The sequence below is a fragment of the Chaetodon auriga genome, chromosome 23, assembly GCF_051107435.1.
Source record: "Chaetodon auriga isolate fChaAug3 chromosome 23, fChaAug3.hap1, whole genome shotgun sequence".
Taxonomy (NCBI): Eukaryota; Metazoa; Chordata; class Actinopteri; order Chaetodontiformes; family Chaetodontidae; genus Chaetodon; species Chaetodon auriga.
The window spans coordinates 9,287,551-9,304,290 of NC_135096.1; the positions used below are offsets into that span (position 1 = coordinate 9,287,551).

At 43.9% G+C, this 16,740-nt stretch overlaps 1 protein-coding gene and 1 long non-coding RNA gene across 3 annotated transcripts; one reads left to right on the top strand and one right to left on the bottom strand.

Moving 5' to 3' along the window:
- The first annotated feature begins 1,210 nt into the window (after positions 1–1,210).
- On the top strand, positions 1,211–7,285 carry LOC143316224 (NF-kappa-B inhibitor zeta-like). Of its 2 annotated transcripts, none has more exons than XM_076724032.1 (14): positions 1,211–1,874; positions 1,971–2,111; positions 2,810–2,892; positions 3,178–3,485; positions 3,720–3,825; positions 3,934–4,080; positions 4,603–4,666; positions 4,742–4,911; positions 5,010–5,120; positions 5,197–5,364; positions 5,479–6,383; positions 6,910–6,971; positions 7,086–7,127; positions 7,204–7,285. In XM_076724032.1, the coding sequence occupies exons 2-11, from the start codon at positions 2,036–2,038 to the stop codon at positions 5,515–5,517; spliced, it is 1,272 nt and encodes a 423-aa protein (XP_076580147.1). In that variant the 5' UTR covers positions 1,211–1,874; positions 1,971–2,035; the 3' UTR covers positions 5,518–6,383; positions 6,910–6,971; positions 7,086–7,127; positions 7,204–7,285. The 2 variants fall into 2 exon arrangements, with proteins under 2 accessions (XP_076580147.1, XP_076580146.1); XM_076724031.1 differs by having other exon boundaries at positions 7,089–7,127.
- Positions 7,286–7,303: 18 nt separating this feature from the next.
- LOC143316225 (uncharacterized) lies at positions 7,304–16,740 on the bottom strand. The gene is made up of 4 exons (XR_013076268.1): positions 16,530–16,740; positions 16,190–16,335; positions 13,967–14,174; positions 7,304–7,417 (listed from the first exon to the last, which is right to left on the bottom strand). It is a non-coding gene; the product is annotated as an uncharacterized LOC143316225 (long non-coding RNA).

The following is a 16,740-nucleotide window of genomic DNA, read 5'->3' on the forward strand; positions in this document are numbered from 1 at the left end:
ACACAGAGAGGGGAATTCCAGAGGGTGAGGAGGATGAAGAAGAGGACGAGGAGGAAGAAAACCATCAGGTTTGTGATGAAGAAGGTTCTCACTCTTTGCGAAGCAGTGCGATTACAGTTTCACTGCAGGCGAACTGTGTGTCTTTAAAATGGTGTTTTCTGCTGGAAATTCTTTTTTGTGTCAATATGGCTCGAAGGTTTCCTTTTTTTTAAGTTAATATTGGCCTGCATTTTGAAATACATGTGGATATACATGCAGTAAATAAATGTTGTACTTGCGCCCTGTGTTTACTGTACATCTTTCTACAGATATCAGCAAGTCCAAGAATGATGTACCAGTGCAGCCCAACCACTTTGATGGGGGACAGAAGACGGAGCCTCAGGCCAAACTGGTAGACTCTTCATCCGTGGTTTGAGTATTCTGTCGTGATGGACTCCACGTATTGCCATGCATGTAGACATTTTAGCACACCACATGCCCCAGACACTGTTTTTGGTTCAACACCTGGTTTTAGAAACTGGAAGCAGCAGCTGTGAGAGATGCAGGGTTTTCACTACATGCCAGACAGCACAACCATCGTATCCTGCTGCTGCAGTGTATCGACATTGTGTTCAAGTTCAGTTGATAGGAAATGGCACATTGTTGTACCCTGGAGTTCTGTTCACACTGAACTGACGGCCTGTGTTTGTACCCTGGACTGTATTTTTCATTTTTTCTGGCCCTACCTCTCGTGCACCTGCACTCACTCTTCTACAAAATAAATGTTTATGTGATTTTAAAGTAAAATAAAGTTTCTAATGATTAAATGTCTTTTGTTGCCATTTTTTAATGTGCCCCTCTGGTTAAACACTGGCCCCTCCTTGCCCCCCCCCCCCCCCAGTAAAATGTGTCTAGAACCGCCACTGTATGTAATTGTTTGTGTTATATCTCGATGAATATGGTTCAGTCGCGGTTCCTCCGATTTCTCGACATCTTTTTGATCCCTGAGGGGAAGCTGGGTCTCTCCAACAGTCATAAAAACAGAAAGGAAATAAGAAGGTCTCAGAGAACATAAAAATGTGTCCACCAGACAAAAATATACACCGAACATAAAGAGCAAACCGTGTTAAAATAGATGGAAATCTGTTGGTTTCTTTGGTGACCTTTGAAAATAAGGCCTCAGTTCCTCTGCGCTCATGTCCACCATCACACACCTGAATAACCAGGCTGTATTTGGACTCAAGCCAAACCCAACCTGCCTTTCTCTGCCTGGAAACTTGAGCCGTCAACAGAGGAGTGGTTCGTGCCACCAACAAATACACACAACAAACTGCATTTCCTTTTATTTTCTGCTGGTCGCTTCATGCTTCATCCTGCATTTGTTCCAGTGGAGTCCAGCTTGACCGGTAAGTAGTTTATTTTATTTTTATTTTCTTTACAAAATGCGTCTCAGAAACAAAGACAGCACAAGTGTACAGCTGTCTTCTTCAGTGTACAGTCAGCTTCATGGATAACTGAGCAGTCAATGTTTGCTGTTCTGACTGTTCGTGTTTCAGGTTTCCTCTGCAGATGAGTGACTGAGTAACTGAAGGCTGGTTGTTCAGCAGCTTTGCTTTTCTACGCAGCACTTTGACCTCATTTGCATATCAACCGACCGTCAAACTGTTTTTCTGAGACTCCTTTCAGATGAGGCCTGAACCTTTGAATCGTATGAAATTAACTGAAAACTATCTGCAGATTAAGGCCAATTAAGAGACACTTAGCAGGATTTAGCGTTTCTTTTTTTCTCAATAGGATTAGTTCCAGTTCAGGAGTAGTGGCGAAATGTTCGACACCTTTATTTTGAAAATGACTCCAGGCTCACCTCTGTAACCTGCCAACCAGGAAGCAGCCAGGTGTGGGACATTTTGTCTGACGGTTGTTCATTTCTTATCCTGCGGTGAGTCAGTTGGACATGTTTGCATTGCGCTGACGGCAGCTTGACGTTCCAGGTGCATGAGAGAGGAAACACTTCAGATCCAGGCGGAGTTTGCTGCGAATACATGACACCTTTAACATGTTGGATCCAAGAGGGAATGAAAGCAGAGGAGGCCAGAGTCTGTCAACAGGGGCCAACGCCATGAACGATACAGGTCAGTTTTTAGAGTTCAGGTCATCCGATACGACCGTTCACCGCTTTGAAAAGTGTGACAGTGAAACCACAAACTCATCACGGTCTCGTTCCTGAACGCTTCACTCCTCGAGCGTGTGCCGCTTTCAGGACTTGAGGGAATGAGGAAGTTCAACATGTGTTGAGCAAATACTCAGATCCTTCACCTCAGAAAAAGTACAAATACCACACTGCGTAAATACTCCGTCACGAGTAAAAGTCCTGCATTCAGAATCTTTAAAGTATTTAAGTGTTGTAGGCAAAATGTTTGAGGTACCAGAAGTAAAAGTACTCATGGATGAATATTACTGCTGCATTAATGAGATGGGATTCAGTTTGACTGAAGTGAGTCTGAAGTTTTATTCGCAGTGGTGGGAAGTACTTGAGTACAATTTTGAGGTACTTGTTCTTGCTTCTTTCTGCTAGAGTACTTTACACATGTACTCGGTTTCATGTCAATAATGTAAGAATATTTAACTAGAAAAACTTGTGTACTTTTACTGAAGTACATTTTTGAATGCGGGACTTGGACTTTGTGAATACTTCTTTCACTCTTTGATCTGTCTGTTTATGACAGTCTTCCATCCACACTGATAAAACCTTCCTTTGGCAGATTTCATGTCACGTTTTTGGTGATTTCTTTGATCCAAACTTCATTTTAACTGTATTTTCTCCCCTCAGGTTGTTTTGATCCCAGGCTGCCGGAATACGCACAAGCTGTTCGCAAGAACACTGTGAAAGAACTGCTGATGATGAAACGCCAGGTCAGCCACACACAGAACAAGCACATGAACGTGATTAGACACGTTTTCAGTGTACGGTTTGGGTGTTGCAGTCAACTCCATGATTCATGTTTTATCTGGATTTGATTGTTAAAAAGAGGAGATTTATTTCTTAAACGTGTCTCGTTTAGTTCACGAGGACAGATATTTAGATTTATGAGTTCCTTCCATTCCTTCACAAGTTCTTAGTATGCAAATCATTACAAACATGAAAATGGTTGCAGTAAACACAAAAGTAACGACAGTTTGGACACGATTCTCTTTCAGAAATGGAGCTGCCCGCTGGACGACAACAACTTGCATCAGAAATTTAAATATGCCAAATCTGAAGCTCCTTCCAACGACACCAGTCCTCACCTGTCGGGACGTCCAGCTGCAGCAAACTCCAACATGACGAATGAGCGTGTGCCCGAAAACGGTCACACGACCCCGCAACGTCCAGCTCTGCAGGGCCCGGCGTCTGCCGCCGCTGAAGCCAAAGTGACTTTATTTCACTGGCAAATACAGCAAGAGGCTCGGAGGCTCAGAGGAATTTCTCCAGAGCTGCTGAACATGCAGGATGAAGATGGAGACACGTATGTATTCATGAAGACAGTCATCAGTTGAGACAGTAAATGTGGAATGGATAAAGAGTTCAGATAGACAGCGAAAAGCCAATGAACCATTGAACGGCGAGCTAATGTCAGAGAACTGTTGAACGAGTTAGCTCAAAGCGATCGCCGAGTAAGACAGGAACACTAATGGATTAATGGCCGAATGAACACGTGGACATCATTTGCATGTGGCCTTATTTTCTCCTCCATCTCCAGATTTCTTCACATCGCAGTGGCACAAGGCCGACGGGCTCTGGCTAATGTGCTCGCTACAAAGATGGCTCCGGGCGGCTCCTTGGACATGAAAGAACACAATGGACAGGTACAAACGCTGCAACTTCATCTCACGTAATGGATGAGTCGGGATTTTCCTGTTCTTCAGTCTTCCTGCACAGCTGAGACTCTGGCTTGTTGCGCTCTTTCCACGCAGACAGCTCTTCAGATAGCAGTTGCCACCAATCAGCACTTGATTGTCCACGACCTGCTGACGCACGGAGCGCAGATCAACACTCGTGACCTCTGGGGCCGCTCTCCTTTGCACGTGTGTGCCGAGAAAGGCCACCTTCTCAGTCTTCAGGTCAGAATTAATTACCATTAATGCATCAACTCATCCCTCAGTGTGGCAGGATTCAGTCCTATCTTAAACCTGTGCTTTCACTCTTCATGATGCCAAATGACAGCATGGCCACTGTGACATCAGAAAACACTAAACTTAGTGATTTTCTCCTGAGTTATATTCTCAGCCACTTCTACTTGAAACAAGCAAACAACATTTGAACGATTGAGTGACAATTGAATTTACATCTGCCTCGAAAACATACAAGATAATTATTGTTCATTTAATCCTCATTTCACTTCAGTGAGGTTAAACGGAGGCACAGCGCTGAGCGAAATGCTGGCTTGAATCATAATAATGTGCAGTTGATCTCACCTGTTCATTTCTAACTGCGCATTCACGTCAAACACTGAGTCTCCTCACTGAGTTTTGACCTTCGTCTTGTTGAAACTTACATTTCTCTGTCAACAGAAACCTGTCTATGACGTGCACAAGCGTGACCTGTACTCTAACAGGTTTCCTTTGTCACACATTTTTCCACAGAGCATCTGGAGGACCCTCATGGGGAGCGGCCAACAGATCGATGTTGAAATGGTCAATTACGACGGTGAGCTGAAAACTGCTTTTCCGATGCTTCTGTCAAAGGTCTTTGTGACGAAACTCCGTTGTTCTCTGTCTAAAGGTTTAACTCCGCTGCACGTAGCTGTCCTGTCTCACAACGCCGTTGTTAAAGAGCTGAGGACTCTGGAAAATCCTTGTTCATTCATGACAAACGAGCTGCTGCAGAGGAGACACACGCATGTCGAATGTGTTCAGACGCTGCTGCTCATGGGCGCCTCCCTTGGGACAGAGGCAACCATTGAAATCACTTTTTTCACAATTTCAAAGATAACATTAAAAGTTAGCATCAGCCGCTTCACCTTGTTTCCACGTTTCTTTCACCTCCTCAGGATCTAAAAAGCGGACGCACGTGTCTTCACATGGCTTCTGAGGAGGCAAATGTGGAGCTGCTCAACATTTTCCTCCATCATCCGTCTTCACTGTCAGTCGTCAACGTTCAGGTCAGTCGCGGCTTAAAGACGTCCAGCGCGCCTCACAAACCGCTTGAGCTTTAATGTCTAATTCTGCCCTTTTCAGACGTTCAGCGGAAACACGGCCCTGCACGTCGTCAGCTCTTTGCAAAATCACAAAAGTCAAGCGGAAGCCGTGAAGCTGCTGATGAGAAGAGGAGGCGACCCGGGAATGAGAAACGTCGAAAACGAGTTGCCGTCTCAGCTGGTGCCCGAAGGACCCACGGGTCAACAGGTGGGCCGGCTTCACTGCGTTTTAACAAACACGAGGCCAAAATATGCAACAAGAACAACAAACACCAGGCACATCATCTACATGAATTCTAAACTCCAGTGGGCTTTTTTTCAGGTGCAGAAGATCCTGAAGGGGAAAAGTTTTCACGCTTAAGTGAAGCTCAAAAACACTGTCAGTCAGACAGTCCGGTCTATGAGATACCATTTGCCGACACAAGGCAGATTCTGGTTGTTTCACTGAAACATGCCCAGTTGTTCGTTACCATGTAATGCCTAGGTTTCATTTGTGTTTTCTGTTCAAATAAAATGTTTATTATTTTTACCGTTTTCCTCATGACAACGGGCCAACGGGCTCATTTTATTCATTGTCATTTCTTTGTGTGTTATTGTACAGATTATTTTTGTCTTTGCATTGACGCTGTCTGTGAAACTTTCCTTCATGTGGAAATGCTTGATCTGAATGTGCCATCTCCATCCCAGACAGTCATCATTTGTTGTTTAGCTCAAATTTAAAAGTGTGTTGTTTTTAAAATCAACAGGATATAAATGGACAAGTCAACCAATAAATATACATTCCACATCGTGCAAGAGACCCCCACAACAACCCAGTGTAATATTCACATGTATTTTTGCATTTCTTTCCTCAAAAAAACCTCAACATACATCTTGTCAGTCTCCTTCCAGTTACCTGCTTTCTTTACACTGTTTTGCTGATTGAAATAAAAAGGCCTCTTCAAACCTCAACACAGAAATCTCTTGATCAAATTAGAACAGATAGATACGAAGGAGCTTCTGATCTGTTAACGGCAGCCGTATTTCACTCGGCGACATGACAGGTGAGTATGAAAATGAGGCGTTACTGAGTTATTCTGAGGACTCAGACATGCAAATTTACCATGATTCAATGTTTCAGGTTCCAGAAATCCATTTGCCGTTGGGCAGTGAGCATCCAACAGCAGGAGGAGCCATTTCTCTGCCACCCTCTTCACATGACGGGCCACAAAATCCCAAAGAGACAAGGTATGCGCACACTCACACTTCAACATCACACTGTGTGGAGTTTCCCAGTGTGTTGCTGTGTGGATATAATGTATAAGTGTGTAGTTTTCAAGTGTGTTTTTGTGTAATTTCTAAGTGTGTTGCGTGTAGCTTCCGAGTGTGTTCTTGTGTAGTTTAAGTGTTCAGGTGTAGTTCCTAAGTATGTGGATGGAAGTGTGTCGATGTAAGTGTATTTTCTAACCCTGTAGTTGGGTGTGTATGAAAGTGTCTGTGTGTATGTATGTGTATTTTATAAGTTTGTACTTGTGTAGTTTCACTTTCTGAAAAAACTGACAAAAAAAGAACCATTAAGACAATCAATAACTTTAAGGCCCCCATCTTTAATTTCACCTTTCTTCATGTAGTTAGAACATAGACATAATAATAGAAAGATAGATCTTTAGTTTGATGAATTGTTTTCATCACAGTCTTCAACTTTGATCTCATGTCTCTCTTTTTAAAAGTGAATGCTTGTAATTCATGTGTTCACGACGACTTTTGCGTACAGGTGTATCAATAATCATTTGACGAGGACGCTCGCTGAAGGAGAGGAGGAGACGCAACTTTCAGGTTTGCAAATGGAAGTGAAAATATTTAACCATGATAATGTCATCAAGAAATGATCTATCTATCTTCAGTCAACTCGTGATTGTGTCTGTACACTGGTCTTTGTGTCTTGTTCAGCAGATGGAGTGACAGCGAGCCCCAGGTGGCCACAGTCTGCAGGTAAGTCAGGTGAGATCATCCAATTATCTGTCCATATAATCCAATGGTGAGTCAGTCAAGCAAATCCCTGTCTCAGATCATGTCTGAATAGACAGACGGAGCGATGGCGAGTTCCAGCTTCGTGGTGGCGGCCCCAGTCTGCAGGTAAGTTGAAGGACTTTTCTGTTGATTCAACTCACGTTTACCTGTTCTGTCTCAGCACTAAGATTGTTCCACGAGGTTAAAAGTCAGCTTCTTTTCTTCGCATTTTCCACGGCTTCCTGCATTAATGCCAACGTGCTCATCGGAGCCTGCAGAAAGGGTGAGATTCACACGTTCAGAAGCTTGTGAGTAGAATATTTTCTGAAAGTGTGGTGTCTTGATGAGTAACAGAGAGGGGTAACCTCACGGTGTCAACAAACTCTCTGGCCGCGGAAACCTAACGGTGACAACGCAAGCGGTACTCCTCAATTAGGACCAGTTGCTCGGGTGAACTCCATACAAACTGGTTGGCCACAAGTCAGGAAATGCTTCCAAATAAACACTTTGTTTCTCCAAAGGTGGGGAAAAGCAGAGTAGAACACACCAGTACATACTGCCTTGTGCCACTAGGAGGCAGCGCAAGATGGAAAAGTCAATTCCATATTGTCCTTTTGCAGACGCTGTGCAGTTCCAAACCATGTTTTCCTAGCTTACGTTCATCCTTCTGTCAGAAGTCTCATCCATAAAACATGTCTTTTCTGTCTTTGTTGTTTTTTTTCAATTGAAGACAGAGAACACACGTTTTATGGATTCATCTCAATTAATAAGCTTCATAAAATGTCACCTAGATTTTGTTTTGTTCAGCATAACCCCTTCCACTTCTCCAAGTCCCCAGGTGCTCCCCAAGCACCAGAGTTACCCACTGAGCTACCAATGTACTGTGGTCCACTCTTGTGTTTGAATTGTAGTTGTAAAAGTACTAGTAGTTTTAATAGTAATTGTAATATTAGTTGTAATAGTAGTTTTAATTTTAATACTAATTGTTGTAACAATTGTTATAGTAAAAATAGATTTAATTGTAGTAGTTGTCTGAAGTTAGTAGTCTAGAGTAGATGTTTAAAGTAGTTGTCTATCAAGATCAATATTCCTTTGTTTGTCCCGCGAGGGGAAATTCCAGAATATAGCAGCATCAGTAAAGATTAATATAAGAAGTGCAATGCAGATTAGAAACAAAAACAGTATATACAAAAGAGTGAGGATTTAAATAAAAGGAAAGAAATTGTAAGAACTTGTAGATTGTATTTACAGACTGTTATGTACATGTTTTTATTGCACAGTCTGACAGCTGCAGGGAGGAATGACCTGTGATACCGCTCTTTCACACACTTTGGATGTAGCATCCTGTCACTGATGGAGCTCCTTAGTGCAGTGAGTGTGTTTTGGAGGGGGTGGCAAAACTGTCGCCTCACAGCAAGAAGGTCCCGGGGGTGTGGCCTCCAACATTCCTTCGGTGCCTGCTGCTTGAGGAAAAAGGCCTTTCTGTGTGGAGTTTGCATGTTCTCCCCGTGTTCACCTGGGGTATCCTCCATAAAATATACCCCCCACTAAAAACATGCAAGAAGATCACCACCTGACCAATGGTGACACAAGGAACTTGGTCCCCGGGCGCCGGTTGGATGGCAGCCCACCGCGGAAGAAGGACGGGTTAAAGGCTGAAGTCAAATTTCACAAATGCATGGCATGTGTGGGCATGAATCTGTGTGACAAATAAAGGGGATTGTCCATCTGATTCTTCTTTAGACGACTACCACTACAACTACCTTTAGAATACTACTCCTATAGACTACTACTAACACCTTTAGAAGACCACTACCACTCCTATAGACTACGACCACCACTACCTATATACTACTCCTATAGACTACGACGACCACTACCTTTAGACGACTACTACTCCTATAGACTACCACTACCTATAGACCACCACTACCCCTATAGACGACCACGACTAACACCTTTAGAAGACTACTACTACCACGACCACTACCACCACTCCTATAGACGACTACCACTACCTATAGACCACCACCCCTATAGACTACTACCTTTAGACCACCCCCCCTATAGACTACTACCTTTAGACCACCACCACCACCCCCCCTATAGACTACTACCTTTAGACCACCACCACCACCCCCCCTATAGACTACTACCTTTAGACCACCACCACCACCCCCCCTATAGACTACTACCTTTAGACCACCACCACCACCCCCCCTGTAGACTACTACCTTTAGACCACCACCACCACCCCCCCTGTAGACTACTACCTTTAGACCACCACCACCACCCCCCCTGTAGACTACTACCTTTAGACCACCACCACCACCCCCCCTGTAGACTACTACCTTTAGACCACCACCACCACCACCCCTGTAGACTACTACCTTTAGACCACCACCACCACCACCCCTGTAGACTACTACCTTTAGACCACCACCACCACCACCCCTGTAGACTACTACCTTTAGACCACCACCACCACCACCCCTGTAGACTACTACCTTTAGACCACCACCACCCCTGTAGACTACTACCTTTAGACCACCACCACCACCACCCCTGTAGACTACTACCTTTAGACCACCACCACCACCACCACCACCCCTGTAGACTACTACCTTTAGACCACCACCACCACCCCTGTAGACTACTACCTTTAGACCACCACCACCCCTGTAGACTACTACCTTTAGACCACCACCACCCCTGTAGACTACTACCTTTAGACCACCACCACCACCCCTGTAGACTACTACCTTTAGACCACCACCACCACCCCTGTAGACTACTACCTTTAGACCACCACCACCACCCCTGTAGACTACTACCTTTAGACCACCACCACCACCACCACCCCTGTAGACTACTACCTTTAGACCACCACCACCACCACCACCACCCCTGTAGACTACTACCTTTAGACCACCACCACCCCTGTAGACTACTACCTTTAGACCACCACCACCCCTGTAGACTACTACCTTTAGACCACCACCACCACCACCACCACCCCTGTAGACTACTACCTTTAGACCACCACCACCACCCCTGTAGACTACTACCTTTAGACCACCACCACCACCACCACCACCCCTGTAGACTACTACCTTTAGACCACCACCACCACCACCACCACCCCTGTAGACTACTACCTTTAGACCACCACCACCACCCCTGTAGACTACTACCTTTAGACCACCACCACCACCACCACCACCCCTGTAGACTACTACCTTTAGACCACCACCACCACCACCACCACCACCCCTGTAGACTACTACCTTTAGACCACCACCACCACCACCACCACCACCACCCCTGTAGACTACTACCTTTAGACCACCACCACCACCACCACCACCACCCCTGTAGACTACTACCTTTAGACCACCACCACCACCACCACCACCCCTGTAGACTACTACCTTTAGACCACCACCACCACCACCACCCCTGTAGACTACTACCTTTAGACCACCACCACCACCACCACCACCACCCCTGTAGACTACTACCTTTAGACCACCACCACCACCACCCCTGTAGACTACTACCTTTAGACCACCACCACCACCCCTGTAGACTACTACCTTTAGACCACCACCACCACCACCCCTGTAGACTACTACCTTTAGACCACCACCACCACCACCCCTGTAGACTACTACCTTTAGACCACCACCACCCCTGTAGACTACTACCTTTAGACCACCACCACCACCACCACCCCTGTAGACTACTACCTTTAGACCACCACCACCACCACCCCTGTAGACTACTACCTTTAGACCACCACCACCACCCCTGTAGACTACTACCTTTAGACCACCACCACCACCCCTGTAGACTACTACCTTTAGACCACCACCACCACCACCACCCCTGTAGACTACTACCTTTAGACCACCACCACCCCTGTAGACTACTACCTTTAGACCACCACCACCCCTGTAGACTACTACCTTTAGACCACCACCCCTGTAGACTACCACCACCACCCCTGTAGACTACTACCTTTAGACCACCACCACCACCACCACCACCCCTGTAGACTACTACCTTTAGACCACCACCACCACCACCACCACCACCCCTGTAGACTACTACCTTTAGACCACCACCACCACCCCTGTAGACTACTACCTTTAGACCACCACCACCACCACCACCACCACCCCTGTAGACTACTACCTTTAGACCACCACCACCACCACCACCACCACCCCTGTAGACTACTACCTTTAGACCACCACCACCCCTGTAGACTACTACCTTTAGACCACCACCCCTGTAGACTACTACCTTTAGACCACCACCACCACCACCCCTGTAGACTACTACCTTTAGACCACCACCACCACCACCCCTGTAGACTACTACCTTTAGACCACCACCACCACCACCCCTGTAGACTACTACCTTTAGACCACCACCACCACCACCACCACCCCTGTAGACTACTACCTTTAGACCACCACCACCCCTGTAGACTACTACCTTTAGACCACCACCACCACCACCACCCCTGTAGACTACTACCTTTAGACCACCACCACCACCACCCCTGTAGACTACTACCTTTAGACCACCACCACCACCCCTGTAGACTACTACCTTTAGACCACCACCACCACCCCTGTAGACTACTACCTTTAGACCACCACCACCACCACCACCACCCCTGTAGACTACTACCTTTAGACCACCACCACCACCACCACCCCTGTAGACTACTACCTTTAGACCACCACCACCACCCCTGTAGACTACTACCTTTAGACCACCACCACCCCTGTAGACTACTACCTTTAGACCACCACCACCACCCCTGTAGACTACTACCTTTAGACCACCACCACCCCTGTAGACTACTACCTTTAGACCACCACCACCACCACCACCACCACCCCTGTAGACTACTACCTTTAGACCACCACCACCACCACCACCACCCCGTAGACTACTACCTTTAGACCACCACCACCACCACCACCACCACCACCACCACCACCACCCCTGTAGACTACTACCTTTAGACCACCACCACCACCACCGTAGACTATATTACAACAATGACTATTACTTCTATGACTACTACTATTGCTATACTATACTAATACTATAAATATTACAACAATGACTTTCACTATTACAACTAAAATTACAATTACTAATAAAACTACTAATACTTTCACAACTACAATTCAAACACACGTCGTCTTCTTCTAAAGTAGTAGTCAGTAGTGGTAGTAGTCGTCTTCTATAGTAGTAGTGACTTGAAACATCTACTATAGACTACTACTTTTAGACAAGTACTATTGACCACGACTATGACCACCAGTATTACTATAACAACTACTACGTTTACAATTAAAACTACTATTACAACTACTATTAATATTACAACTATTACAATTAAAATTACCATAACAACTATTACTATAACAACAACTATTATTAAAACTACTATTGCAACAATGACTATTCCAACTACTAGAAATATTACTATTGAAACTACTAATACTTTCACAACTACAATTCAAACACAAGACTGGTCCACATTACTATTGCAGTACATCAGATGCTATACTACCACTACTTCAGTCAAAGTCCATCAGTGAGGAGCCTATGCTGCAGGACTTGGTAGCTCAGTGGGTAACTGTGGTGCTTGGGGAGCACCTGCCTCAGTGAGGCAGAAGCTGGTTCGATACCCGGGGGTTGCTGAAGTCTGACGCGGGGGGTGGGGGGTTACGGGAGGGGGCATGGGCCCCCTGGGTAACTTGGAGCAGTGGAAGTAAGGGGTTATGCTGAACAAAACAAAATCTAGGTGACATTTTATGAAGCTTAACAACAATGACTATTCCAACTACTATAAATATTACAACAATTACTATAACTATTACAACTAATACTTTCACAACTACAATTCAAACACAAGAGTGGACCAAATTACTATTGCAGTACATCAGATGCTATACTACCACTACTTCAGTCAAAGTCCATCAGTGAGGAGCCTATGCTGCAGGACTTGGTAGCTCAGTGGGTAACTGTGGTGCTTGGGGAGCACCTGCCTCAGTGAGGCAGAAGCTGGTTCGATACCCGGGGGTTGCTGAAGTCTGACGCGGGGGGTGGGGGGTTACGGGAGGGGGCATGGGCCCCCTGGGTAACTTGGAGAAGTGGAAGTAAGGGGTTATGCTGAACAAAACAAAATCTAGGTGACATTTTATGAAGCTTATTAATTGAGATGAATCCATAACACATGTGTTCTCTGTCTTCAATTGAAAAAAACAACAAAGACAGAAAAGATATGTTTTATGGATGAGACCTCTGACAGAAGGATGAACGTAAGCTAGGAAAACATGGTTTGGAACTGCACAGCGTCTGCATTTTCATGAAATATCAGCCGGCACAGCGTCTGCAACAGGACAATATGGGATTGACTTTTCCATCTTGCGCTGCCTCCTAGTGGCACAAGAGTATGTACTGGTGTGTTCTACTCAGTTTCTCCAAAGGTGGAGATGGTGTGGGAAAGCAAAGTGTTGATTTGGAAGCATTTCCTGACTTGTGGCCAACCAGTTTGTATGGAGTTCACCCGAGCAACTGGTCCTAATTGAGGAGTACCGCTTGCGTTGTCACCGTTAGGTTTCCGCGGCCAGAGAGTTTGTTGACACCGTAAGGTTACCCCTCTCTGTTACTCATCAAGACACCACACTTTCAGAAAATATTCTACTCGTTACCCACTGCAGCTTTTCACAGAAAAACACAAAGAAACCAGTTTCCTCACAACAAATTCATCATTGTTTGCAGATAGTGACCTGCTCTGGAAGGAGGACAGCATCGACAAGTGTGATGGTGTGATGGACAATGGGTTTGCCGCCTGTGGAAGTTCAAAAATCCCCAAAGACAGCCATCATCATGTACCACTCCCCATGCACGTCTGCTGTCAGTCTACATGTTGGCCACATGTCATACATGATGAGCATGAAGGATTTCTGTTTCGTATCACAAGCTGCAGCTCCAACACTGTGAACACACAACAACACAGTTAAAATCCAAAACAAGTACGACATTTAAGAAACACTTTAAGAACACTGCAGATGGAATATTCAGTGACTCCACAAGATGGCAGCACACAGCAACTCCCTCCGCTGGTTTCAGAAGGTGAACCTGGAGACTTTTCCTCAACTATTAAACAGAAAAGTGGCATCATGCTGCACAGCAAAGTGCACTAACGTTATCATTTTATTTTATACAATATGGGAAGTATTTGAGGGAAGTGCAGAACAGGTATTACAATACAAACATGATATCAGGGAACTCAGTCTCTCACACACAGCAATGTCTCCTCATGCCTGTTATTGATCTAAATAAATTAATAATACCTGTACCTGATTTTCTTCCATTTAAAAAGGTTAAAATGTTAAAATAAACTTACATATTACTTGCATACATTCCTTTTTTTGAAGACCTCGTCTAAAATATATGGTTTTAATATGTTTTGAGAGAATATTTGGGGGATAATGGCAAAAATGTCATGTGGTGTAACCCTAAAAACTTGGTACCACATTGTTTAACTTACAATTTTCAAAAAAAGCATGCTATTAACTAGTTTGGCATAATCTTACATTAGATTCATTTAAGAGTAAATAAAAGTAATAAAACACAGTTGCTCTGAATATTATATTTTATTTGGGGAATTTTGTCCGTCAAGTCAAAATCCTGAAGTGTAAAGGTGGTGTAACCACCATTCAAGGAGCTATTTTGGTAATATGATGTAAGAAGACAATGTGACAGGAAATGACATCACAGACCACGGTTAGTAACTACGGTACGGTCATGCTTATGTTTACATGTCAAATGGTATGACCCCAGGAAAACATTTATTAATCTTCATAATTATAAAAATTAGTATTTGTTTTTTTTAAAATTATGTTTGAAATATTCACACAAAGGCCGTGTGTGTACATTTGTGTCCATAGTAATGCCTGTCAAATTTGATTTTAAATTGAAATGATTAAATTCAAATGTTGTAACCGGTTACACCATTTGACTCCTATTACAGAGAAGTCAATTTTATCAAATATCAGTAGTTTATGAGGCTGATTTATGTTGTAATATAAACTAAAACTGTAAAGTATTAATTATTGATTTAATAATGTAGCAGAATTAAGTAGGTGTACAGTGACACCTACCTTTGAACATAAACAGCAGCTTTAAAAAGACAAAACTTCAATAATTCAATAAAGGTTTTCTCTCTCTCACTCTCTCTCACTCTTTTAAACTGTTTTTCTACACTGAAAAAAATAAAGTTCAATTAAGCTTGAATTCATGTGACTGTCATTCTTGATTTTCAGTGTCAATTTTTTCAAGAAACAGTGACCTTTGACTATAAAAGCAGGTGGTGTAACTGGTTAGTGTCAATTGGCATCATGCGATATTTTCAAATCAGGTAATTATTTTTATGGCTGCATTTATATGTATTCTCGGTGGATTAAACATTTAAAATTTATCATTCTCTTTCATTTACACCATTTGACATTTTCAGGCACATTCTGTGTGATTTTTGTAAAGAAAAAAAAATGGTACAAATGTGATTTCAAATGACATGAAACCAACATGAACACAAAATGTACATTTTGACAGACCTGTGCAGACCTGATGAATGCTTTTAAAACAGATTTTTAAAAGGTTTTTGCATTTCTCATCTTGCCAACCCTTATTTGTCACTGACCCATCTCTCTAAGCTGGTTCTATAGTTCAATGTTGCTATGCTGTCTATCATGTTTGGGTTTTTGTACGTTACAGATGTCAAGTCTACCCCAGTTTCTGCTGTGTTTACAAAACGCTGCACATATTTGAAAACATTTTATCTAAAATAAACATGTTTAAATTTAATGTATTTTTCTCCTGGTACTTATTTTAAATAGGGCCTAGAAATATCAATAATTATCGATATCAACTGATATAAAACACTTACATTGTGATCCAGTTTGATTTAGTCAGTTTAAGTTCTGCTGATTAGATTTCACTGCACGTACCTTGCTCTGGCTGGCCAGGATGTCGTCAGTCGTCAGCGTCTCTTCTCCCTGAACAGCAGGCAGACTCAGCGGTCAGCAGCACACAGCATCAGCAGGCTGTCCTCGGGGTCAAACCCTCGCAGCTGGACCTGAGGCTCAGCGGCGTGCTGAGGATGAGACACACAAAAGGAGACCAGAGTACCGTTCCTGCTGCTCTCAAGACTAAATTTCAGACCAATTTATGTTGCTTTGAATCAAACTGTCCTTAGAAAGCTGCTGAATGATTTGTGAATTCACAACAGCAGATCGAATTAACACCACCAACAACAACAACGAAACCGATGTACTTCAGGCAACTCACCGATGAAGTCTCACAGTCCACAGATCAATAATACTCTGACACAACAAATATTTTGTCCCAAACATTACAGTAAGCCACAAAAAGACGTTTTATCCCTTCAAAATAGCCCACCGAGTCGCCAATTGTCCGCGTTATTACCAGAGTTTGCACAGGTGTTTAAATAAGCTGCTTCTTCGGTGAATTTTCCGACGCCTCGACGCTGCATTACCGC